This window comes from Naegleria gruberi, assembly GCF_000004985.1.
Source record: "Naegleria gruberi genomic scaffold NAEGRscaffold_58, whole genome shotgun sequence".
Lineage (NCBI taxonomy): Eukaryota > Heterolobosea > Eutetramitea > Acrasida > Naegleriidae > Naegleria > Naegleria gruberi.
Window position 1 is genome coordinate 275,577 of NW_003163269.1, and position 24,843 is coordinate 300,419.

Here is a 24,843-nt window from a genome sequence, read left to right on the forward strand (position 1 = left end):
CAATATAATGTTACGCCACCGAAGCTCCAACTCAGAAAAATTTTCAAAATTCAAAGTAAAATTGTGTTTGTGTTATTAGAGTGTTAATAATTAAATACTGTCGGTTTCAATCCCTTATCGTTTACGCAGACTTTTTATTGATGGTGCGATTTTATTATTGGTAAACAACTCAAGCAGGAACTATTCTAATCATTCAAAAAATTATTCATATTGGTGTGGGTGTAATTAAGTTGGGGGGGCTACGTGCAGTTAAGAACAACTAGATCTGATGCTCTATTCAGTCTGTGTAATGTTACTTTTGGTTGCAACGAAGGAATGGAATTTTCTAATTATTTTGAATGTATCTGTCTAGAATCCAAAGTGAAACCTTTTCCAAGATTAAATAAAACAACTTTGGATTATTTAATAACAATTATTCCTTCGTCCCAATTAATATCAATCTCAAAAAGAGGAAAATCCAATGTATTACTGTATATCATCAAGTTGTGTCAATCATCCCACCTTTATTTATTGAGATAATCAGCTGGCTTCCAGTTTTTCTAAAATGCACTAATATGGCAATGCTTATTTTGACTTTTCAAAAAAAATGACCAAAAATTGTAAAAGAAAAGGAGTTATTATTGATGAATTAACGTATGAAGGATCATCAAAACCAAAGGATTTCTGTTGTGTTTGTAAATCCAAACATGATACAGTTATTTGGAAGAAGGGTTCCTTTACACTCACTCCTTTAGCATTAAAGATGGCTTCACTTATGAAAAATTGTGTCATTGATGGCAATTTATGTGGAAATGTTTGTTGTAATGCAGCGTATGTGGAAATATGTAATTATTACAAGTCTCCAATAGGGAAAGGAAAGGCAGATTCACTAAAAACCATCAAGGATCCCATCTGGAAAACTGATAACAAAATTCGAAAACCGAAATTCGAAATTGTTAAATCGCAAAGAACACTTGTACCAATTTTACTTTACTATTTTATTCAATGAATAAGGGATGAAAAACATTCATTAGAAGAAGATAGATTCCCAGTAATATATTCTCTCTCTGTACAATTTATTATTTCAATATCTGTCAAGTTAATTGAGATAGAAGGTTTTTCATTAGCTCATACCAAAATAGCTGGAGTTGAACTTCCTTGAAAAAGAAGTCTGGAAATTCCAGGAAAGAATTTGGAACAAAAATCTTTCCTAGAAAATCCAGAGAAAAATCTTTCCGGCTACATTACCAAAAGGGTCAATCATCTCTCTACCAGCAGCCAATTCGAATCCTTTGACCAAACTATTCAATAATATTGAGGAACAATTTAGTAGTAAACAACTCTCCAAAAGAGAACAACGAAAAACATCTCAACTCAACGTTAATGATCCTAAATTTTGTGAGTTGGATATTGAAATCGTTCTTAAGTGTTTTCCAGAAATTAAACCTGCAAGCTTTATTTTAGAAACCATATTACAGGAACAAAATGAGTATCCTCTTGATGTACGTTATATGGTAGCATTAGCAGTGGCCAAATATGATGTTGGAACTCAAAATATTTATGATATTGTCAAATTAGTTGGTAATTTGCCAGAGTTTGGTAATTTAAAATTACGCGATGCCATGAATTCTGACACAGTAATAAGATGTATTGTTGAGATTGGATTATGTGTTAAAGTTGCACTTTCTTTAATCCTAAGTGAATCTTTGGATTTGTTGTGGTCTTGTGATGAAACAGAGGATCATTATAGAAGATTTCTTGCCATTACAGCACATGGAATGTTGAAAGACAAACCCTGGCATTTTGTTCTTGGTTTATCCGAAATTAGTGATCATGCCAGCGTAAATATTGGTTGCAAATCTGGAATATTGACACAATTCAATAATCAAAGAAGACTGGATTATAAAGAAACTGATCCTTATGGTGTCACAGTATTGGAAGATTGTATATTTTTGAGTTGTGCTGATCATACGGTTGCTTTAGCGGCTAAAAGAGCTCACAAGCAAATGGCAGAGATATGCAAGGAGTTTAAAGTATATGATCCAACAAAAATTCCTCCGTGCTATCTTAGTATTATTCATTACATTACTTCCGTGATATCATCTAAGTTCAGAACTACTTCCAAAAACAAATATCTTGCATTCGAAAGTAAGTGGAAATTAAAAAGTAGACCAATGGTCTGTGTAGATGAAATAAGATATTGCTCAGTTGATATTGTAGCAAACTTGATTGTTGAGAGATTATATTTTTTTAAAAGTATTAGAAGATACATCACTGACAAAAAGTTGTATGAGGTATTGATGTTATTGGATAGAAAAGAAATAGTGATGATGTTGTGTGTTAGTTCTTGCATGTGGACATCTCTTTACTCCAAATATATGAAGAGTGGTTCCATTATTTCCTCTTCCAGTTATTATTTGGAATATTTGGAAAAGCTTACAGCTATCATTTCAAATCCAAATAATTATTCCTATATATTGAATGTAACTTTTGAAATAACACCAGAGTTATTTCGGGAATATTATAACTCAACTAAATCCTTAACTTTGAATATTCCTTCACTAATATCAGGTCAAATAGAATATGAAAATAATATCTTGCCACTCAATCAATTTGAAGAGCAAATTGGTAAAAGCCTTGTTCAAAATAGAGCTATAGAACAAGACAAAGTTGCAGTTCTGATATTAGAAGAGTCGTCAGAAGATAATATAGAGCATGTAGATATTAGTTGCATTGGTAATGTTCAAGAAAACCTATTTATGAGGTTCGGTGAAGCAATCATCTCTGGAAATGTTACTTCCTTAGTGGATTATATTACCAAAAATAATTATGCTACAGAAAAGTTGTACTCAGATTTCATTACAGCAACAAATAGATTGTGTGAAAGAACATTCTCCACTGTGAAATATGCTCTTGATGATAATTCTAGAACCAGAGCACTGGTAATCGAGTCAATAATATTAGTCAGGCAATTTCCATTAGACTTGAATGTCAGTAGCTTTTCTCCATTATTTGAATTCAAAAAGAAAGCTAGAGTATTGCTAGATTCACAACAAACAAGAAAAGAGATCGCCTCGGAGAAGGTGGTCATTGAATTAAAACAGGCTGAAGAAGAATCCCAAAAAGTAGCAAAGAAGCACTCTCAACAGTTAGAAGGAGAGTTGACAGATCAATTATTGAGAGTATGTGGAATAACATTAGATACCAATCTCAAACCTTATACTAACAAATGGTACGCATTGGTAGTAGATAAAATTAAAAAACACTACAATGGAAAGAAGAAGAAGAAATGGAGGAAAACTTTTCGGAAAAAGAGTGATTATGTACAATTTTTGGCACAAATTGCACTTGAAGAGGAGAATAGATTGTGGAGAGAAGGGTTGCCATCATCACAGTCTGATTACTCACAACAAAATGCGTTCACAATCGAGGAACCAAGTACACAATGATGTTTTTGTTTTTTTTTAATAAAATTTTACAACAAAAATGCGCACCAATCAAATTACTGGCGTAACATTAGTGACAATACTTTACGTTTTATAACAAATCTATTGAAGATACCAGTGAATTGTACATGAATAAAAACATTTCATCACTCAGTTTGGAGGAATCAGCACCAAATTCACTGAGTGTTTTCAGGGCAATATTGTGTTTGGTTTTGATTAATGATGCTGAAAGTTTTACAGAGAGAGGAATTAATATTTCTCTCAGTTTGGCAACATTTGAATCTGAAATATTATTCTTCATCCAATATAATGCAAATTCCAATAATTTCATCTCACCAAACACAACCTTTTGATCCTGATATTCCTCAATAAAACCAAGCATCATACTCTCATCAAAATAATTAATATACATTGATAACTTCCAGGAACTTGTAAACTTGGTTTTTAATCTGGTTTCCATCTCTGGGATTGCAAAAGTTTTAGCCAAATAGTACAATTTGAAAAAGTGTTGCACATAATCACCATCTACCAACTTGTCAAGAAGAAAGTTTGTCAATTTAGGAATTCCCATCAAAATTGAAAGCCTAATCGCATCAATAACATTATCCAAAGAATGATCGAGCAAATGGTCCCTCTCCTCTGCTTCGTACAAATAGAGCATTACATATTCAAAAGCCTCTCTATTATACACTTTGAGATCAACTTGAATTGTTTTTGATTGATTTTCATCGGAGGTGATGATCATTGCATCGGAATGTTCTTCCTTCTTTTCATCATCATGATTAGTTGTTATATTATTATTATTATTACTAGTAATATTAGAATTATTTGTTGATGATTGTTGCGTTAACTTTTCTAAAAAGTAAAGAGAAGAGACAATTATTGAAGAGTGAGCATAATATTTGATCGGATCAGATAAAAGTTGTGGAAAGAGTAATACTACGTTATGATCACTTTCATTATTGAATTTCAACTCTTGTGAAGACATTTTTTTTAATTAAAATTATTATCCGTATTATTTTAATAATTAATGAAAATGTTAATTGTAAAGTATTTAAAAATATTTAAAAAAAAATGAGCGGTCAATCTGTGGTGATTACTCTGGTTGATCATCCTCAACAGGACCATCAATATTTATTTAATCTTCTCTTTCAAAAGATGCAACACCAAATCAAAGGCTTTGTCCGTTGGTTTGAAAGGCGGGAAAATATTTTAAATGAAATTCGAGTAAATAATAATAATCGTGATGATGATCATGATGAATATTTCATTCCGAAACCCTTCTCTGTATGGATTGAAAAGGAGGAAAATTTAAAGAAAGAAATGGGTTTTTTACCAATTGAATTTTCGTTGGATAATGCAAGTCTGGTGGCTTATACGATTGTTGCAACTCTTTTCTCATTGTCGTCCAATATGTTTGAAATTGTCGTATTCAACAAGAATGAATGTACTAGTGAGAGGAGTGAAGGATTTCTTCTCACGAGCCTACTTTTAGATCAAAATGAGGAGGAGTTTATTGAAAGTTTTCCCAATGAATTGATTGGTTCGAAAGAATTTATGAAGAAAGCTGTCGAAATGTGTGGAACTATTGTTAGGTGTGAGTGTTTGAATAAGGAGTTTTTGCAGGATCGTGATTTTGTGTTAAGGGCTGTGAATAATGCACCAATTTCCCTCTTGGAAGAGATTCCACTTCAATATAGAAATGATGATGAGATTGTTTTTAAGAGTTGTTCATTCATCCCAGCATGGGATGCAGAATTAATGTCAGATCGTTTAAAGAGCGACAAATCTTTCCTTTTAAAGGTGATTGAGAACGATCCTCCCATCTTTAAGTGTATTAGTCCAGAACTAAAAACCGATACAGATTTCATTATGGAATGCCTTGATAGGGCTGGCACTACGCTATTTGATTACATTCCCGACTGGATTTTAGAATCAATCGTTAAGGATATCAATATATTGAAATCAGTTTCCTCCAAACGATTTATAAGGGATTATTTTGCACGAGCTGCCTCTAAATTCCTCCCCCATGAAGTAATTATTGAACTTTCCAATGACAGAGAGTTTGCCTATCAATGCATTAAGAATCAATCAACAGCTGCTTCATTCTTCTCACCAGATATTAGAAAAGAAATAGAATTTATCAAACTATCCAAGAATTTGAACATTGCCCCAGATAAGACAGTATTAGATCGTGAATTCCTGAAAGAAATGTATAGCTTGGACATTCAAAATTTCCACTACATGCCAGACGAGCTCAAGAATAACAAAACCTTTGTTTTGGAGTTGATGGAAATCAATGGATTAGGTTTGGAATTTCTCTCTTCTTCCCTAAGAACTGATCATGACATTATCCAACGAGCAATTCAACAAAATGGTTCCTCCCTCAATGTTGCCCTAACTAAAGAAAGACGAAACAAGAAACTTCAAGAAATGGCAACCGAAACTAGTGGCTATTTCGAATATTTACATGCTGACAACATGAAATTCTGGAAACACTTTAATTTAAGATTGGAGAAGGAGTACTTTGGATTTGACATTCCCAAACGTTTTTGTTCAGTAGCAGCGTTACACAAAAAGTACCAACTTGATTGAATCATCGAGTACGAAACTTCCTTACCAATGCTTATGTGCGAAGATAGAGCTCTATTGATCAGATTCAGTTCCCGTTAAAGACTCAATTATTACTTTTACGTCATTTGTCAGATATCTCTGTTCTCCCAAGAAATTGAAAAAAAAAACATTCAAATGGAAGAGTGTAACATCATCATTGAACCTTTTGCCTATGGCCTCGATAACAGCTCTGCTTTATCTACAACAACTAGAAATGTTCATTATTTTTCTCTGAGCGCCTACGGTGTGACCATGTTGATGGCCATAGCACTGTTATTATTTATGGCAGTGTTACTTGTTAGGAAAGGTCATTCTATGGTTTCGAACAAAAAGTTGCTGTACCTCTTGACCATCTTTTTGAATATTATTCAGGTTGTGGCCATAATGTCAGGAGTTGGACATTCGGTGAGCAAGTTGACAAATGCTGCAGAGGTGGTTGGTCAGGCCTTTTTCATGATTCACTACGAGACGATTATTATAACATTATTCTTATCAATTATTTGCCAGAGTATGACAACAAAGGTTTTCTATACTGTTTATTTTGTTGGAAAGAGAAGAACAAAGCTCCAGACCTTTCTTAAACATTATGCAATTATCAATGCAATTATTTGGACTATTTTGGTTTCCTTGTTAGTGATAACAATCTTTTTCACCTTGATGGCATACTACTTTCCTGGTGTGAATCAGGAAATTGCCAAAGATGCTGCTGTTGATAGGTTTTATGTTGATGCTGCTGTTGGTTGTTTTTACATTATTTCTGTAACTGTCACAGGAAGTGTCAATATTGCTTTGGTTGTTTATCTTATCAGATCAATCAGGGAGTCAGCTGCTAGATGTGGGCTTAAACCAAGTGAAGAACAGAACACTGCATCTAAAAAATTAATTGCTATCAGTATTAGTCAATTATTTCTTGGAATTGGAATGGGATTAACAACATTTTTATTCATTTTAGGATTATTGGATTATATTGCATTTGCAGTTGCAAGTCACTTGCAAAGAATACTGGTATTCGTTTATTCTTTGTTGGTAGTTTTCACTTTTGGGCCTCTGGATGATTTGAATAAGCACCTTTCCTCAAATTCTCAACTTAAAACCATTGCTTCTCCAACTTCTCCACAAAGAGCAAAAACCAAATCAGAATCACCAGAAACTGAATTGAAAGGATTTGATATTGCATCACCCTCAATCAACCATTCAAATGTTGTTAGTAGTGTTTAATCAATTTTGGAAACTATGAAACTTCCTTTATTAATCAGCTAATTGCCTATTAGATGGTTTGATTTTAGTGGAAATTTCCCACAAATCTTCATCTGAATGATGAATAAGACGAGGCAATTCCTCAGTAAAGACGAATTGAAGATAGGCCAATTCTTGGAAGTCATAATTGAGACACAATTGTTGTAGGGAAGCAACACGCTCCAATGTCTTGAGGAGAATTCTCATCATCTTGTAATTAATTACCTTCTTGTTTGGACTTTTTGGATGGTCTAACAGTGGTTTGTTACCTTCCTTTGTGAATAAAACTTGACTTTGAAAGCTTCCTAAATATGGAACACATGGTAATTGTTTTTCTGACAAACTGTCATACATGGCAGCAATTTCCTTCGAATTGATAACCTTCTTTTGACAATCTTCCAATTCTTGATAAAGTTTGTGAACTTCCTTATTGTCTTCATAAAGCTCCTTGATTCTATAGACAGAGGTGGATCTGAGAGCTCCTAACAATGCCATAAATCCGAAAAAGTTGTTTTGTTGATAGCATGACTGAGCTGAACACAAGACTTTTGTGAAAACCTTCTTTCTATCTCTGTCATTTGTTTGAACAAGTACCATTTCGTTCGCCCAATGTTGAACCAGTTTGAAATGCTCTTGCATGAATAGAATATTACTGCTGTACTTTTCTCTAATTTCCTTATCCTTGCTTTCAATATAGTAAAATTCGTAAGGTTTGATTTTGAGGAAGAATTTAGCCTCCAATAGAGTAAGTTGATGAGCAATCTCGTTGGAAGGCCAAGCTACAATATCAAAAGTAATTTTGAACGGATTGGTAATACGTTGAGTAGTAAAGTACAATTCTCTATCGTGATTCCACTTTGACATTGGAATTTGTGGAGTGGATACCATTTGAAGTGTCAATCCTTTTGGAAGAATGAGTGTCTTGTCTGTTGATTGATCTCCATCTTGTCCAGGGCTTGTAATGTTACAACGAGAGCCTGAAGATGCCTGAATGGACAAGACATTCAATAAGAGGGCATTTTGAATCTTGGCAATACTGGAACTGCTACTATCTGACATGTGTTCAATTTCCCGCATGAAATTAATACTCTTTGCAATACTTAAATTGTTAAAAGCATAAAAACCATCCTTGATTAATCTGGCTGCTGTTCTTTCTAAATTAATCTTGGCAATAAACAAATTGTCCTTCTTGGAGGAGTCCATCTTTGATTGTTGATTCAAGTGTTTGTACTTGGAAATGAGAATATCAATAATGTGCTCTGGAGAACTAAATAAATTATATGTCAAGTAGAACATTTGAGAAAAGTTTTCAGTATTTTCAATATCATTCTCTGGATTAAATCCTAAAATCTTATTAATGGATGCTTCCAATGTTGCTGCCTTGAGAGATTTAGATTCCAAATCGACAATGTAGTCCTCAGGTTCGGCTTCATTAATATTGCTAATGGAAGATGCCTCTATTCTACTCAAATATTCACTCAATAAAATATCACTACAGTTAGCACAGTGTGCTCTGAACACATCTGTATCATAGTCCAAGTCGTTTGCATCTGGACAAAAGACCAACAAGCTGTGAGATTTTTCCATGAACATTAATAAAGCAATGAGTAATCTAAACTTGTTTTCCTTCTTTAAGAATTTCATAGACAAGTCTCTTGAATTACTAATTTCATGAACACTGATTCTCTCAGCAAAGTTGGTAATAAGCTCTGTCATGACACTTTTAACCATTATAAAGCAAGTATTACCATCATGTCTTAAAAGTGAGTGAATGACTGTGTGTCGAATGAGTTGAATTAGTTTGTATAATAGTGCCTCAACAGTATCATCATCTGCTGCACTATCTGAAACATTTTCCAAAACAGAAATCAAGTGCTTGGTCATACCTCCTTCCTTTCCTATAAATAAGTTAAAGATTAAATAGACCACAATTTGATAAGATTTGCTAACAAAGTCAAGCTTTTTGGATTGTTGTTCAGATCTCTCTTTTGAAATACCTCTGAATGAAAGTACAACATTCTTGAAAAACTTTAAAACGTAAAATATAATACTAATGTCATTCAGATCGTTAGCAAAATAGAGGGTCTTTTTCTTCCACCACTCAATCAAGGTATCTCTATTACAATTTCTCATGGTCCACAACATGATAGTACTCAGAATAATATTAATTTCGTTGAATTGTTTGAGTTTGAGCAAAAGTTCTTCTCCTTTGGTAAAGAAGTTGTCAACTAATGAATTAAATAAAATTCCAATGACTCGCTCACGTTGTTCCCTCGATTGATATCTTTCATCATAATCAATCTTGATGAAAAGATCAAGGAAATATTTGGCTGTCTTGAAAATTATCTTTTCATTGCCAGCCTCAATTGATTCCAAGAAGAAAGTAATGAGCTTGCTTACGAATGCGTTTTCCTTTCCAGCAGTGTCCAAATCCCAAATAGAGTGATAATCTGTAATAATAGCCAAAGATTCACTCAATAATCTAGAAGCAGTATCCTTGGAAGTGCATCGATTTACCTTTTTACAATAAAAATCAAAAACACCAGCCGATTCAGAATACCCCAAAAATGGAATTAAATCTCTGATAAATAGAGCAATATTTCTGTTACAGTAAACTACCAAATTATTGTTAGCTGCATTGTTGGTACCTAACAGTTTTTCCATTCCTTCAAAAAGTAATTGGATAAGACTCTTTGAAAGTTGAATAAGATCTGCCTCTTCATAATTTTTAACACCTTTGGATTGTGCAACAAGGAGACTCTTAATAGCCATATCGAAAATAAACCAAGAATATCTGCATGACTCTGATTCAACACTGATATCGTCTTGTTGCTTTTGCTCCTTGCTATGCATGTAGAGAATGAATAAACTCAACAATTTGCAATGTAAAGTTTCATAATTAAATACATATTTCACATATCCAGAGAAAAATCTATTACCACGAGAGCTATTTCCACACAAGTCATGGAAGTGGTTCATACAAGTTACCAAGGCATCAAATGTTCTCACCTGAAGGTCTGATCTAATCTTCTCATGAGTAGCTATATCCTTGACGAATTGGTCACTATCGGAATAGTTCAGAATTTCTAGAAGAATATCAAATATCAAGTACATGTATGGCATACACAAGCTGAAATCTATCAATACAATCTTGTTGTATAAGTGATAAACAATATATTCTAGAATGGCTGATTTTTGAAGAGATGTACTCTTTGTAAATGCATTATAAGCAGCAAATAATAATTGCAATCTTTCATCGGGTGGTTGAATAGTAGAGACAAGATTTGCATCAATTTTGAGTTTGGCTTTTTCAGTAAGTTTGTTAGACATCAAGTCCTTCTCACTGGCTGACAAGTAACCAGGATTTAGTTTTGAATAAATCATCAATGTCTCATTAGTAACACTTTGTCTAATTGCCATATAATTCACAAGTAAATCACCAAATATTGTCTTATCTGCTTCATAGACAGAATTCTTTGCTGCCAATGGTAAGAAGGCATAACCAAGAATGTTTCTATTAGAAGAACCGAAATGAGCATTTCTAATATCTAGGGAGTCCATATATTTTTGAACTTTACCTTTAGAATCCTCAACATCAATACTGTAGAATGTAAATAACAAGTGATGGCCTGCAGTAATGTTTTCAGAGGTGAGTCCCAACAAGTCAACCTTAATTTCATCAACAAAGTGTACATTTTTCTTTGTATTGTTGGCGAGACTGGAGAATTGATATCTTTGTAGTTTGTTATTGTATTTTCCAATCAATCGTTTCAACATTTTGCTCTCAGTATTGGTAGTAGAGATAAAATCTTCTGGAGATGGCTTAGAGAGATCATTTTCTCTTACAGCCACTTCAATTAGTAAATGTTTACATGATTTAACTCCTCCCAACCGAGCAAACTTTAAATGAATGTACATCATGTTCTTATAGACCATATTTGGATATCTTGATTTTGTCCAAGGAATTTCTTCAATAATATCTTCATTCATTTCCTCTTCTAGCATTAAATTGGATTTGTTTCTTCTCTTTTGTGATTCTGTACTTCTACGGTGAGGTGAATCTGGACGGAATGGGTCTGTCCTCTCTTCATCCCAGAAATCCAATGAGAATGTATCATCCTCAATGTAACTAGATTGTTTAGTGAGAGTTGAACGAGAGAATGAACTCTTCCAATCCTTTTCCAATCTCGACTCGATAGTAACTTTACCTTTGATATGGTAAGCTTGAAGTCCGTTGTGTGAACTCTGAGGATCCAAATGTTTCAATAGAGTGATAATGTTAAATGTTTCAATATTGGCATCCACAATGATTGGATAAAACCTTTCCAAAACAATCTTATTAAAATTCAAATCAATCTTGGTGTCATCAATATTTTCCGAGAAGAAGGATGAGCTCATTGAGTTTGAGGCTGTATTGCTGAAACTATTATTTAAACTTGTACCTTTCTTTTGTGCGAAAAGTTTACAAAATCCTAGCAAGAAGGACTGTTCAAAGTGAGCTAAAGTTTTCCTTCTCTCATCATTAGTATTATTCTTCCTGTCCTTTGAAGAACCTCCAAGTTCTTCTGCGGCCTCTTGTACTGTACTATGGGGAGCAATTCGTCTCACAACAAGAACACAATAAACTTGATCATGTGGATAACTAACATGGAAAGTTTTTTCTTGCACAATTGTTGGAGGCATTCTCAAATGTTCTTGTGCAGATGGAGGAAGAGTTGAAAGTTGAGCCTCCGTGAGGAAATTAAAATACCAGTCCTCACTAATCTTCCTCTCAGTCTTGCAATCATACAACGAAAGGGAGAATGTGAATAATTCTCTCGAATCAACCATCAATGAAAAATCAGACACAGACAGAGTAATAGTAATCTTGCTCTTGACAGGAAACTCGAGAGATGGCAATGTCCTATGGCACAGAATTAAATCCAAAGGTTTGTACTCATAGTATGGTTTGAGAAGCATCATTAACCTCTCTTCCAGAATTTCATTCTTGATATTCATGTCAGCAGCTGTTGGAGCACTACTCAAGATTGCATTTCCAAATTTGGCAGACAATCTTCTATTTCCGTTAACTGAATATGTGAGCTCGTTGATAAATGTAACCATTTCATCATTTAAATTTTCCTTGGTAAGATCCTCCAATTTTCTTTCCTCTGTATTAATATCAATTTCGGCATAGATATCAGCCGTCTTGATATCATTAATCGATTGAGAAATGCTGACATTAGCAGAAGAAGAATTGCCTTCTCTAGGTGAAGTTTTTGGAGTATTGGAATCATCCTGTTGTTGTTTGTTCCAAAATCCTGAAAATCTCATTGAAAGAGTCTTTTGTCTTCTCTCTTGTTTGTCAACTTTTCCAACATCCAATTTTAGACTACTCTTATTATTATCATTACTTTCACTCATTAAATCACTTTCACTCTTCTTCTTTTTCAAAGATGACAATGCACCCTTGATTGCCTTTCCAATAGATCCTTGTCTAGTGAGTCCCTTTCCACTTCCGTTTGCATTTTCCATATAACTGTGAGGTAGTGGACTAGAATCTCCAAATATTGCCTCTTGACTTCTTTCATCTTCCAATTCTCGAATGGCTGATAAATGTTTCAAGAAGGAATCACCTCTACCTCGTTTAATTGATTGAGATGACAAGGCAATACTAGATAAAGTCTGAGAGGGAGGAGAAGAAGGTTGTTGTCTGGAAGAAGTGATTGAAAGAGGAGCAACTTGTTGTTCATCATAACCTAGAGGATTCTTACTCCTGAATGGAGGTAATATTTGTTTATATTGACAGTCTTCATTCAAATCCCAAACGTATTCAAAATAGCAAGCTCTCGACAGGGCACTATTATGAAATGCATTAGATGTTGGAGAAGTTGGTGGTATATTTAAACCATTATTTGCTGCAATTGTTGCTGATTGATCAAGAGCAGAGAGTGCTGTTTCCGAATTTGAAGTTCTAATAAGTTGTGAAAGCATTGAATTGTTAGTATTGCTATTATTGCTGTTAGAAGAACGTTTTGGAGTTTGATTGAGAGATGAACTTGTAGAGGAAGGAGGTGTTGGTGAAAAGGAAGAAAACGAAGGACTCTTCTTGTATGATGATTGTTGAGTTTGTTGCTGAATGGTATTAAGTGATAATGGCCACACATACATCTTTTCAAAGTGTTTCATCATTCCGTGTGGAACAGCATGATGTAATCGATACAATATCGAATCATCACTCAGTGGAGCCGATTGTCCCATCATTAATTGTGGAGAGAATACATTAAATTCCTCATCATTCTCCATCATCACTCCCATAGAATTTAAATTATTATCCTCATCTTCCGTTAGAATGGTCGTACTCGTATTGCTATTATTTGTTTGACTCGATCGAGTTGCCGAGTTATTGTTGTTATTGTTTTGTTCTTGGGCAGATAAATTATTTGTTGCCGCCACATAAAATTGATTTGCCGTAAATAACGAAGCAGAGGGAATGATCAAATTGGAGGGAAAATCAAAACTTGTTTGTGGTTTGTGTACTGAAGAGTTTGTTGTTGTTGATGATGAAGATATTGTATTATTGTTAGAATTGGTGGTCCAAAATTGATGATATAAATTATTAGAGGGGAAGACTTTAGGAGTAACCGATGCTGTTGTTGCTGATGCTGATACTGTTGATGATGAAACATTATTCATCATTATTGTATTATTATTTGGAAGGGAGAGAAGTAGACTGGGACATTTGTAGTAGAATGATGGATAGGAACCAGATGGTTTCAATCTGCTATTACATTCGACAATGTATGGATACATTGTTTTGTATGAATTGTTATCTATTTGATGTTCATTAGGTGATGATGGTGATATAATGGGTGAACCAATTGTGATGTTTGGTTGCATCTCTGGTGTTGGAAAGGAAGTGGTGTTTGCCTTTTTGTTTTGTGGTGAGGAAACTCAAAGCAACAAACCTGTCAAATGTCTGTGAAATTATGAAATGGCTTTTTGTTCTTTTCATGATGAAGAGAATCATACACTCTAATAAGAAACTTCTCTGTCTTGCGCTGAATGTAACCGTTATGAAATTGAAAAGATAATGAAATTTAATAAATATAATAATTAAAAAAAATAGCGCGAATACATTGGTGCATGTTCTTTCGTTTATTTTTATTAGAAACTGATGTGAATTATTTATTGTCTTGTTTCAAAGTCAATGAGGTATGGTTCAAAGACTGTTCTAGTAACAATATAAGTTTCTGGAACGGCATCTTGTGCTTCTTCCAGACCTTTAGGTACCTTTAGTCTATAATTCTTCAACAAAAAGACAAGAATTAACTTCATCTCCAACAAGGCCATTCTCTTACCAATGCAATCTCTTGGTCCAATCGAGAATGGAAGAATACCATCACTTCCGAAATCAATATTCAACTCTCCCATAGGTCCTTTTCCATATGTTTCTCCAGTTTCATTCTCACCAACTTCATCAGAAGTAGCAGCTGCAGTACTTGTACTCTTCTTATCCATGAATCTGTATGGATCAAAGTCATCGTGTCCTTCCTTTGCATAATAATGTTGTGAAAAGTAAGAGATGGTTACAGAGGTTCCTTGAGGATAATGAACTCCATTGATGAAATCTCCCTTCTTACTATTGATAACTCTGGCACCACCACCGACTGGTGTCTTGGTTCTGAGTACTTCCTTGATGAATGAAGTGAGGAGAGGCAACTTGTTGGTAATGAGTTCAAAGGAAATATCATCAGCATGTTTAATTTCTTGGTCAATTTCTCTGACAACTTCATCTTGGAATTGTTGATTCTTGGCAAGCATTCTTAACATGAAATTGAGAGAGGCAGAACTTGTCTCGAATCCAGCAAAGAATACTATAAAAATTGCAGATAACAATTCATCTCTTGACAATTTTTCATCTTCACTACTGGCAGCTGCTGATGATTTCAATAACAAGGTAAGTAAATCTTCATCATCCTTTTGAATGAATTCATTAGAATCCATTTCCTTTTGTTTCTTATCAATCATAGTCAAGGTAGCTACTTTGAATCTTTCCTTGGCATCTCTAAATCTCTTGAAAATTCCAAATGGAGCATATTCAAACAGAAACTTTGGCATTACAAAGGTATAGATTAAACCAGTCAACAAGTCAGTAACCCAATCGTGCAATTCATCTCTATACTTGGCTCCATTATCAAAAATTCCAACATCATAATCAAAGGCAACTCTGTTAATAACATTCAAAGTGATGGATTTAAATTCATTGGTAACATTGACCTTTCTAATAGATCCATCTGTTTCACTTCCATAAATTGACTTCCAAAAGTTTAACATTTTCTTAGTTTCTTCCAAAGTAACTCTAAATACATTCTTCAAGTGAGAACTGCTACTAAAGATTGGATTAGCCATAGTTCTATGCTTTTTCCAAAGTGGATTTGAAGAATCTGCAGAGAACATGTTTGGTCCAAATAGACCAACTGGTGCCAAACTTTCTCCTTTGGAAATTGTCTTGTACTTTTTCACAAGAATTTCCTTGATTAAAGCTTGATCTCTGGCAACAAGAATTTGACAACTGCCACCCATTTGAACCTTAACCACTTTGGCATTTGGATTCTTCTTGAATGCTTCCAAAGTACATTCATATTGATTGTGTACGTAAATTCTCTTCTTTACAAGTGCATCTAACACAGCTGGTAAAAAGCTGACATAACCTGGAGTATCCTTGAATTTAATATAGGTTTTCAAGAAGGAAATGGTATGAAGAATTAGCAAGAGGGCAAATAATCCCACAATTACCATCAAGAGATTCCAGATTGATAATTGGAACCATCCCGATGATAGTGATGATACCACTGTTGATGTTGTTTCCATTGTTAATTCTCTCTATTGATTCTTTGAGAGAGATTTGTTGTTTTTTTGTGTTGAATTTTAATACTTGATATTGTCCCGACAACTTGAAGATAATAGAAATGCAACAACGTAGTAGCAAGAGGAATTGCGCATGGCTGCCAAAAAGTTGTAGAGGAGAACAAATGTGGAAGAATGAGCGAATTAGGAACGTTGAACGAATTGATCCTATTGGTTGTTTCTGTTTCGAGCTGGCGGAATAGGAGTAGGGCTATTGATTTCCTAAAAGAATACATTATCCAAAATTCAATAGCATGATCTGTTGTATTACAGTGCTATTACAATGTTTTAATTTGTAAAGAACAGAAATAATATATTGCACTTATTAACGTATGCTGGAAAGTTTTAATTTATGACAATCAATTTTGGGAACCTTCACACAATTAAAATAGATTTGGATACCAGTCAACTAGTAACCTATGATAGTCAGGTGTATAAACCTTCATTGATCTGAATGAAGATTGAGTATGAAAAATTGATTCAATACCGAGAGAAGGAACACTGACTCATTCTTTCAAAGAGAAAGATCCTCTAATAGTAGGCATGTAAGAAGCAACGTTCTTAATTCTCATTCTACCAATTTGGCTAAAAATTTATCAAGCTTAGTTGTGAGTGTTCGAGTTGATCATTTGGATAGTCAAGATAATCATGACTTCAGTCACAATTGATACTAAGTATCAAAAAGGAACGCGAACCCAAGAAATGCAACTCGGATACTGGTATCAAAAAAGAATTATGGAAAATTGGATATTTGAAATTTCTGTAAAGCAATGGTTAAAAGTTGAGAATTTGAGGAAAGGTGCTTAAATGTAATAAAATTCAATAGTCCTAAAATGAAAAAAAATGTTAATCCTGTTCCAATTTCAATACGATGGTTATCAAATGTTGTGCAACACTGAATTTAACACCAGTAGCATCATAAAATATTGGATTTGAAATTATGTTAACATGTACTTGAGTTGGTTAATTATCGGTTAGTAGTTCAAGCTCAACTTTAGAGAAGCAATTGAATTGGTAAACAAGGCACATTTAGGACAATGTTGCAACAAGACGCATAATAACTTCTTGACTCTTGTCCGCTAAAAAATGGCTCTAAACACTCCTTCACCCTATACTTTGTGTTGAAAGTTCCTCACTGGAATATCAAGGCCTTTGCGGAAACGTTGAACAACTTCCATCCCGTTCCACGAGGAATTTTAACCACCAAATTGTTTAGATTTTGCACACCTGAAACAATTTGTAGATTGAACGGAACTGCAGAATGCTATTGATTGCTTTTCAATTTTGGAAAGGATCTGAAGCTCGTTTGAGCTTTTTCTCCAAGCAGGTATGAAAATTTTTACGGTGGAGATTGATTACCATCTCTACCATTATAGAGCTCGGTTCCTCTGCTCCCATAGGAAACAATCCAATATCATTGAATCCTCGTGTGGCAGTCTCATCTCAATCAAATCACCAACATGCTGAACAACAAGACTACCTCACAGCAAATTAGCGGTATGATTTGGTATGGCTCGGACCCCAGTATCGCATACTGAGGTCGACTTTGTATCGCTTGGCATTTTTCTTGCAAGCCATGATTCAGCTGGCAACACAAAACGGGTGAACTGCATACTATTATTTGTTGTGTATCAAGGACAAGCTTGGAGAACGATACTTCGTCCCCCACTTCTATTTCTGAAATCGTGTGAGAAATTGGACGCACTTTTTCTAATTCACCGATAATTAAACTGTATCAAGTCCGCCAAGGATTTTTCAATATCCAATTAGAGACAGTTTACAATCTCACAAAAAAAAATGTCCAACAATAATACTGCAGTGCCTCCCTCATCACCGGTAGTTGAGGATGGTGACGACGAATTGAACTTATCTTCCATTTCCTGTGAATCGTGCAGACGCGCTCACAAACGTTGTGATCGTCTCCTTCCATCGTGTTCTAAATGTCTCTCTAAGAAAATTGAGTGTAATGTAAGAATATTACAAAAATGATTCAAATATTTAATGCCGATAATTATATATTGACACAATAGTATGTGGAACCTAAAAAAAGAGGAAAGGCCTCCGAAGCATATAAAAAGAATAAGAAACTAAAACAAGAAAAACCACAAGAGGTTGGACAAATTGTTGATTATTACTTTACATTTGTTAGTGCTGGACATCCAGTGATTTCCAAAGCCATATTGGAATATTTTATTGTGGAATACTTGTCACAGTTGGAGAATGGAGAGAATGTTGAGTTTAGCCCCAATGAATTTATTCACACACGAGAGGAATTGAATTATTTACATTTATTTTTCTTATCTATCAAGTCAATTTATTATCAATTTACTTTTGAACAGCAATCAGCCAGTGAAGTGATGAAATTGTGTGAAAAACGGTTGGGAAAGTATTTGACACAATCATTTCATTTCTATATTTATGGAACATGTCAATTGATTGCTATTTATTATAGTGGAGTTGGAGATTTTGCAAAGGTTACTTTTTATGATGCTTTGGTGAATTTCTATATCCATCATTATGTTAAAAACACAGCAGATCAGTTTGAAAAGAACTTGGAAAGAAGAGCAGCTTTTTTTTGCCAATACACAGGTGAATTGGAAACTGACGCCGTTTCATCATTTATTGAACGAGTACCTAAAATATTTGAGGTTTCAGTTGATCAAAAGTTGGAAAATTTACTAGTTCCAGGAGCCTTGGAGTATTTGAGGGTTGCTCCTGTCACCCTTCAAAACTATGAATTTTTCAAGCAGGTACTAGATTTTGTTTTCAAAGTGGTTGAACAATTTAGAACGGAATTATGTAAAAAGATGCCAGATTGTATTTCAGATAGGTATATCAAGTATTCTGAGATGTGTAGAAACTTGATCTACTTTGGTTTTCAAATGAGGTATTTGGTAAAGTTACCAAGTTTATCGAATGATTTAGAAGAGGTAGCTCTCAAGATTTCATGCCTTACAGAATCCGAATACTTCAAGTAAGTTTTTATTGGTTTGGAGATTTTCTAAACGAGAGAAATAGATGCTGCTCTGCTGAAATGATTGGAAGTGTGAGAAGTGCTGCAGAACTACATTTGGATATTTGCAAACAAATAGAAAATGGAATAAGGGAAAACAATTCACCACTTGTGACATCAACAGGAAAAGTGTTGAATATTGACTATTTCTCAATATTGGAAATGGATTTGAAAGCATTGACGTGTTTGGAAAGGAAATTCAAAAGAGTTTCAACTACCTGTGGAGAAATGATCAAGCAAATTAATATTACATTACAGAACCATTATTCCAAACAGGCCAATGTACTATCGTCCACTGCCCAAGCACTTAGTTTACCTGCTCTTGTTGTCTCTCATCGAAATACCACTCCACAACTCAACGCCATTACTGAAGGTGATGATAAATGGATATCCTTGTTGAAATATCTTGAAGCCATCAAGCAAAGAATTGGAAATCAAACAGATGAGGACACCTTTTTAGATTTTGAACAACTCCTCAGGTAAAATAAAACAAAATTTGACCAACAGTTGCAACTTCAATTCATTCACAAACAAATCTTCTTAATAATTATGATCCTATGCTAAGCTAATATCCTGACCATGACACTGTAAACAGTTTTACAGATTTTTAGAATGAGTACTTCCCTGTCACATAATAGTTGGTCAATTAGTACCTCCTTAATTCAAAATTGTGTATATGGCTCATCTGAGTTTGAATGGAAATATTAGATGTGATTAAATAAAATCTCTACATCAGATAATCTTTGTTCTCTACATTTCCAAAATAACCTCTCCTGCATTTCTCTTTCAAATTGTTCTGGTTTTCTATTGCCATTCAAGAGACAAGGAGAAATGAATGTGTTTTTCGAATTATGATCTAATATTCTCTCCAATACACTATTCACTTCTTCCATTTCTGTAGTATTCACAATATGAAAGGAATGAATCTTGTTAAATTCCATCTCATTTTCGAAATCCAAATAATGAGAAACTATGGAATTAACAACCTTCTTCAGCTCATGCTTATTAATAATGTCTTTAAATTCAGGTCTCATTTTGAAATTTCCCAAATTAATTGAATGTCCTTTTTGTAATTTCTTAATTAGAATATCTGGTTTTGTAAAGATTACAATTTTCCTTGCTCTTCTTAAAAAATTCGAATTTATCAATTCTCCTAGCAACATTTTCGATTCTTGCATCCTCAAAGTTCGTGCGTCCTCAACTGTATATTGATCTAGCTCCGCAAGTGATACCAATAAAATGGCAAGTGATTGACCATTGAAACAATTAATCCATTTCTTTCTTTGACTTCTAGATCCTCCCACATTCTTAACAAGAATGTTATTGTATTTGAAATCTCGTACTCCCATTGAACTTGTATAGGATAAAGCCATAGGAAAGAATTCACTTTTTGATTTAATTCTGGAAATTAATTCTTCTAAATTTTCCAAAATTAGTAAGTTCATTACAATGTTAGGATCTTTGATATTTTCGGAAATGTTAGGACTGATTGCATTCCATTTAGTTTCGAATGATTCTCTAAAAAATGGAATATTCCAAATATACATCAACAATCCACAATAATCAAATTCTGAAATTTGTGAATCATCAATATTTGATTTATCATTCAAATTCTCCAAACATGGTCCGAAACTCTTTGGAATCATGTCGATTATTCTATTCCTTTCACTTTCTTCCAAAATAGTCCACAATCTTTTAATCATCAGGGAGCAAACTATTTGTAAATCATGATTAAACTCATCTCGATTCGAATAGTTTCGATTCTTCCTCAAAATACGTTCAATCATATAATAAAACGTTGAAGTTCCACTATCAGCTGTTCCCAAAATAATCCATTCATCTTCAGTTGATAATAACTGCTCTTGGTGAATTGTTATTGTTGACTTTCCGATATCTGGTTTAGTACGTGATGACTTCGAGCCCATTTTTTTAAAGTTATTTGATGGTTACAGTGCGTTCTAGTTCACATACTAGCTAATTTTCACATTTTTACAACAATAAAAAACATTGTCGATCATTTTAATAAAAAAAAATGAGCAAACGAACAAGAATTGCACTGGCCGATTTATCCGAAATTAATAACAACAAGAAAAAATTGATCATTTCATGGAACAATTTTCCAATATTTTCGGATGATGTAATTTTTGAAATTGTTTCATTCATTGAAACAATTGAAATATCTAAATCTTTCCCATAACTTTATTTATGCAAGAGGAGCAATAGCAATTAGTGACTTGGAGCAATTGACTCATCTTGATTTGGTGTCATCCAATAGTATTCATGATACTCCACGTTATAAGAAATCATTTAACGAATTTAAACAGTTGAAAACTCTTAATATTTCAATTCAATTTCATCAAAGACGCTAATGAGAATAGCTGAATCGACACAATTCAAATTGGCTAATTCAATTATTTATCGTTATTAATTGGTAGATGTGGATTCTTTTATTGTAAAGTATTTTCAATATTCCTTTCAAATCACGATTTCAAAATAACCAAATCATTTTCAATCAATATCTTAAACTATAACCAATCACAGTTGACTTTAATCAATCAAAATCATCAAATTCAAAACAGATCAACAACTAAAAAAATGATCAAACTCTCCACTCGTCTCCCCAAAGGATTTCTCTCCACAACCTTCAAAAAAACTTCCAATCCTCATCACCGATCATTAATTTCCACTTTAAGAAAATTCACATCATCACCAACAAACGAACGCAAATTTCACAACAACTTGATTTCTCCTCTTCGTTCCTCCAATAATAACAAATTACATAATTTCGGAGATGCTGATGAAAATGGTGCTGAAAATGACAAGGTGAGGAACAAGAAAAGAATTGGAGAATTGAATGATCTGTTAGAATTTAATCCAAATTTCACAGATGCCTTGATTGAAAGATCAAAATGTTATGAAGGGTTGAGTGAATGGAAACTTGCAAGTGCTGATCTAGAGAAGGTTTTAGAGATTGAACCAAATAGAGATGATATTGTTTCACATTTGGAACAATTATATTGGTTTTATATACAAAAGGAGAATTACAATGTTAAATTGGCTAATAATTATTTGGAAAGAGCATTTGAAATTGTTTCGAATAATGCAGTTCAAGTGCCATTTTCATATTATAGGTCACTTTATTCCATCTGTTATGAATTGGAACAGTTTGAAAAGGCTATTTCTTATGCAACAAAGGGAATTAAATCGATTGAGTCAACTGGACCAATTGAAATTGGAAGTAAGGAAGCTGATGATTTGGCTGCATTGTTATGTAGAAGAGGAAGTGTATTGATTACAAAGTTTAAAATGATTGAACGTGGAAGACAAGATTTAGAACGAGCTCTCTCATTAGCTTCCTCAAAATACGAACCTCTAGTTCTCATGTTAGATTCTTTCAAATATTTAAAGAACCACGATCTAGTTATGGAGACGTACAATTTAGTGAAAGAACTCGAAAAGAAGGAGACTAGAACGGATGAGAAAACCTTATTAGAATATCAAAGGGTTTGGTTAGGATTCAGAGTTGATTTATTTGGGTTGTTTAAGAGATTACTTAGTGAAGATTCATATCATTGATTATATTTCTTATCATCTATAAATGATGTAAATTTGATGGTTTCATTTCTTATATTGATAGATATATAAAGGTCAGGTCAGAACTAACTTTTGTATTATGGACTTTGAGAAGTCAAATGTTTGGGACGTGAATCTACTCATTAGATTGAATAGGTATTGCTAATAAAGTAACATTTCATTGATTTATTGATTATAACGGTCAAATTGAGTTGAATGGAAGTGATTCTAATGTTGATTCATCGTGGAATGGGTAGTTTCGCCACGAAGTGGTGCAACTACCAACCTTTGTAGATTGAATCAGGTTGATTTGCATGCAATATGAAATATCTAGCATTATCAAGAGTGATTATTCACCAATTCAATGATCAATATTCAATAATCGGTTTGATTTCAATCAATAGCTTGATCAACAAGCTTTGAATATTAATATTCCAGTAATTAACGGCAGTCTATTTTTAAATTTAATCAAAGACCATATTTAGTAGCTTGACTTTTATGATCTGGAAACTATCTAGATGTGTTCTATATTGAATAATCTATTTGAAAATGAGATGAATTAACTCTTCTATTGAGTTTTATTGGTATTGGATGCTATTACGGTTATAATAATCTACACAGAAATGACTCTTCAAATATAAACTGTACTACAATGTATGAGAAACATAATGGTGGTGGAATTAATCAATAACTCGTTGAAATGACTGAGATGGAATGTAAACTATGGTCTATTTGTCATGTAATGGTGACTAGACAGTGTCAATTTCATCAAATTATTTCAAACTGATTACAATCAATAAAAACCCGTTCTATACATCAAACATGTCATATAGAATGAGTTCCAACATTTAATATTGTGAACTGACTCTGTTGGATACCATCTCTATAAATATAACAAGATGAAAAGTGCCAATACTCAATTTCACATGTATGTTACTATGGAGAGTCATCATTATATCATATAGATAGGTAATATTTCAAGTTTCAGTGGAATTGACTGTCTAGATATTGAGATGTGTTTACTAAGGTTGATGAAGTGTCACCTTCACTGAATCCTGACATGAATATAACAATTGAACATACTATTCTTGTGTCAATAATTCATTATTCAATGATTGTGATATGATGGTAAAATTTAATTTTGGAAATATAATTCTTCCCTATTGACAACCTTAGATGTTCCTTAGTTGACTTGAAGATATTGAGCCATCAACATGAAACTTTCTCAGATTGTTGTCCTCATCAAGGGAAGTGTATTCATGTTTGACACTTGTATGATGTTTTGTAAATTGACTGAGATGGTATACATTCTATATGTTGAAATGTGACAATATGATAGATTGTTATTATTATCATACTGAATTCAATTATAACAGACTAAAATTGATACCATATATACAATAGTGTGATAAAACATATCTGGTTAAGTTACAGGATGATTGGATGTACTTTCACTGAGCTGGAGTGTTCACTAGGATATATATAGTGTTAACATTAAACATTTACTGATTAATTTTATGAAAGTAGTTTGAAATGTTTCTAAACTATTGTAGATGTATTTAATTGATATATAGACTATGTGGTATCAATTCTAGACTTTTTATATGTAAAATGAGTGAGTTGGAGTATAATCTATGATATCATGTCAAATGTCTATAGTAAATTGATAGAGTTGACAACTCGACATCTACTGAACCAATATTCATGAAATTGATACCACATACTAATTAGAGTGTCTGCATACCATGATATCAATTTCAGTGAAATTGGAGTTGTTTCTGGACCCTTCAGATTTCCATCCATTCTCCTGACAAATCACCATGTACTATCTACTGGATACATTTCTTGAAATGAAAACATATAATTTGATGAAAGTACACTTTATTTGAGATGTAGAACACGATATTATCATTTATTTTGAGATTGGTAACTTTTCCTATAGAGTGTAATCCTTAATTGTCTTAATTGACTAAAAGAGGTCAAGGAGAGATTTCAAATCATAAAATAAATTATATTTTCGAGATTTACTATCGATTTCCAATCGATTGATATGTATTTTGTAGATTGACGAAGTGGTTCTCTATTGAAGATTCC

The 24,843-nt window shown here is 33.4% G+C and overlaps 8 protein-coding genes across 8 annotated transcripts; 4 read left to right on the top strand and 4 right to left on the bottom strand.

Moving 5' to 3' along the window:
• Window positions 1–586: 586 nt before the first annotated feature.
• NAEGRDRAFT_73156 (uncharacterized protein) lies at window positions 587–2,977 on the top strand (the record flags this gene model as incomplete). The annotated part of the gene is made up of 4 exons (XM_002671808.1): window positions 587–810; window positions 1,313–2,127; window positions 2,167–2,879; window positions 2,909–2,977. The coding sequence occupies 4 exons, from the start codon at window positions 587–589 to the stop codon at window positions 2,975–2,977; spliced, it is 1,821 nt and encodes a 606-aa protein (XP_002671854.1).
• Window positions 2,978–3,516: 539 nt separating this feature from the next.
• Window positions 3,517–4,413, bottom strand: NAEGRDRAFT_73157 (uncharacterized protein; the record flags this gene model as incomplete). Its single annotated transcript, XM_002671869.1, has 1 exon — window positions 3,517–4,413. One exon carries the CDS (start codon window positions 4,411–4,413, stop codon window positions 3,517–3,519), a length of 897 nt encoding a protein of 298 aa, XP_002671915.1.
• Window positions 4,414–4,748: 335 nt separating this feature from the next.
• Window positions 4,749–6,020, top strand: NAEGRDRAFT_73158 (uncharacterized protein; the record flags this gene model as incomplete). Its single annotated transcript, XM_002671809.1, has 1 exon — window positions 4,749–6,020. The coding sequence occupies one exon, from the start codon at window positions 4,749–4,751 to the stop codon at window positions 6,018–6,020; it is 1,272 nt and encodes a 423-aa protein (XP_002671855.1).
• An 841-nt stretch (window positions 6,021–6,861) lies between these two features.
• On the bottom strand, window positions 6,862–14,153 carry NAEGRDRAFT_59366 (rasGEF domain-containing protein; the record flags this gene model as incomplete). The annotated part of the gene is made up of 1 exon (XM_002671870.1): window positions 6,862–14,153. One exon carries the CDS (start codon window positions 14,151–14,153, stop codon window positions 7,287–7,289), a length of 6,867 nt encoding a protein of 2,288 aa, XP_002671916.1. The 3' UTR covers window positions 6,862–7,286.
• A 288-nt stretch (window positions 14,154–14,441) lies between these two features.
• On the bottom strand, window positions 14,442–16,127 carry NAEGRDRAFT_73160 (uncharacterized protein; the record flags this gene model as incomplete). Its single annotated transcript, XM_002671871.1, has 1 exon — window positions 14,442–16,127. One exon carries the CDS (start codon window positions 16,125–16,127, stop codon window positions 14,442–14,444), a length of 1,686 nt encoding a protein of 561 aa, XP_002671917.1.
• A 1,833-nt stretch (window positions 16,128–17,960) lies between these two features.
• On the top strand, window positions 17,961–19,659 carry NAEGRDRAFT_73161 (uncharacterized protein; the record flags this gene model as incomplete). The annotated part of the gene is made up of 3 exons (XM_002671810.1): window positions 17,961–18,131; window positions 18,194–19,137; window positions 19,182–19,659. 3 exons carry the CDS (start codon window positions 17,961–17,963, stop codon window positions 19,657–19,659), a joined length of 1,593 nt encoding a protein of 530 aa, XP_002671856.1.
• A 221-nt stretch (window positions 19,660–19,880) lies between these two features.
• Window positions 19,881–21,101, bottom strand: NAEGRDRAFT_73162 (uncharacterized protein; the record flags this gene model as incomplete). The annotated part of the gene is made up of 1 exon (XM_002671872.1): window positions 19,881–21,101. The coding sequence occupies one exon, from the start codon at window positions 21,099–21,101 to the stop codon at window positions 19,881–19,883; it is 1,221 nt and encodes a 406-aa protein (XP_002671918.1).
• Window positions 21,102–21,771: 670 nt separating this feature from the next.
• NAEGRDRAFT_73163 (uncharacterized protein) lies at window positions 21,772–22,752 on the top strand (the record flags this gene model as incomplete). Its single annotated transcript, XM_002671811.1, has 1 exon — window positions 21,772–22,752. One exon carries the CDS (start codon window positions 21,772–21,774, stop codon window positions 22,750–22,752), a length of 981 nt encoding a protein of 326 aa, XP_002671857.1.
• Between the last annotated feature and the right edge of the window lie 2,091 nt (window positions 22,753–24,843).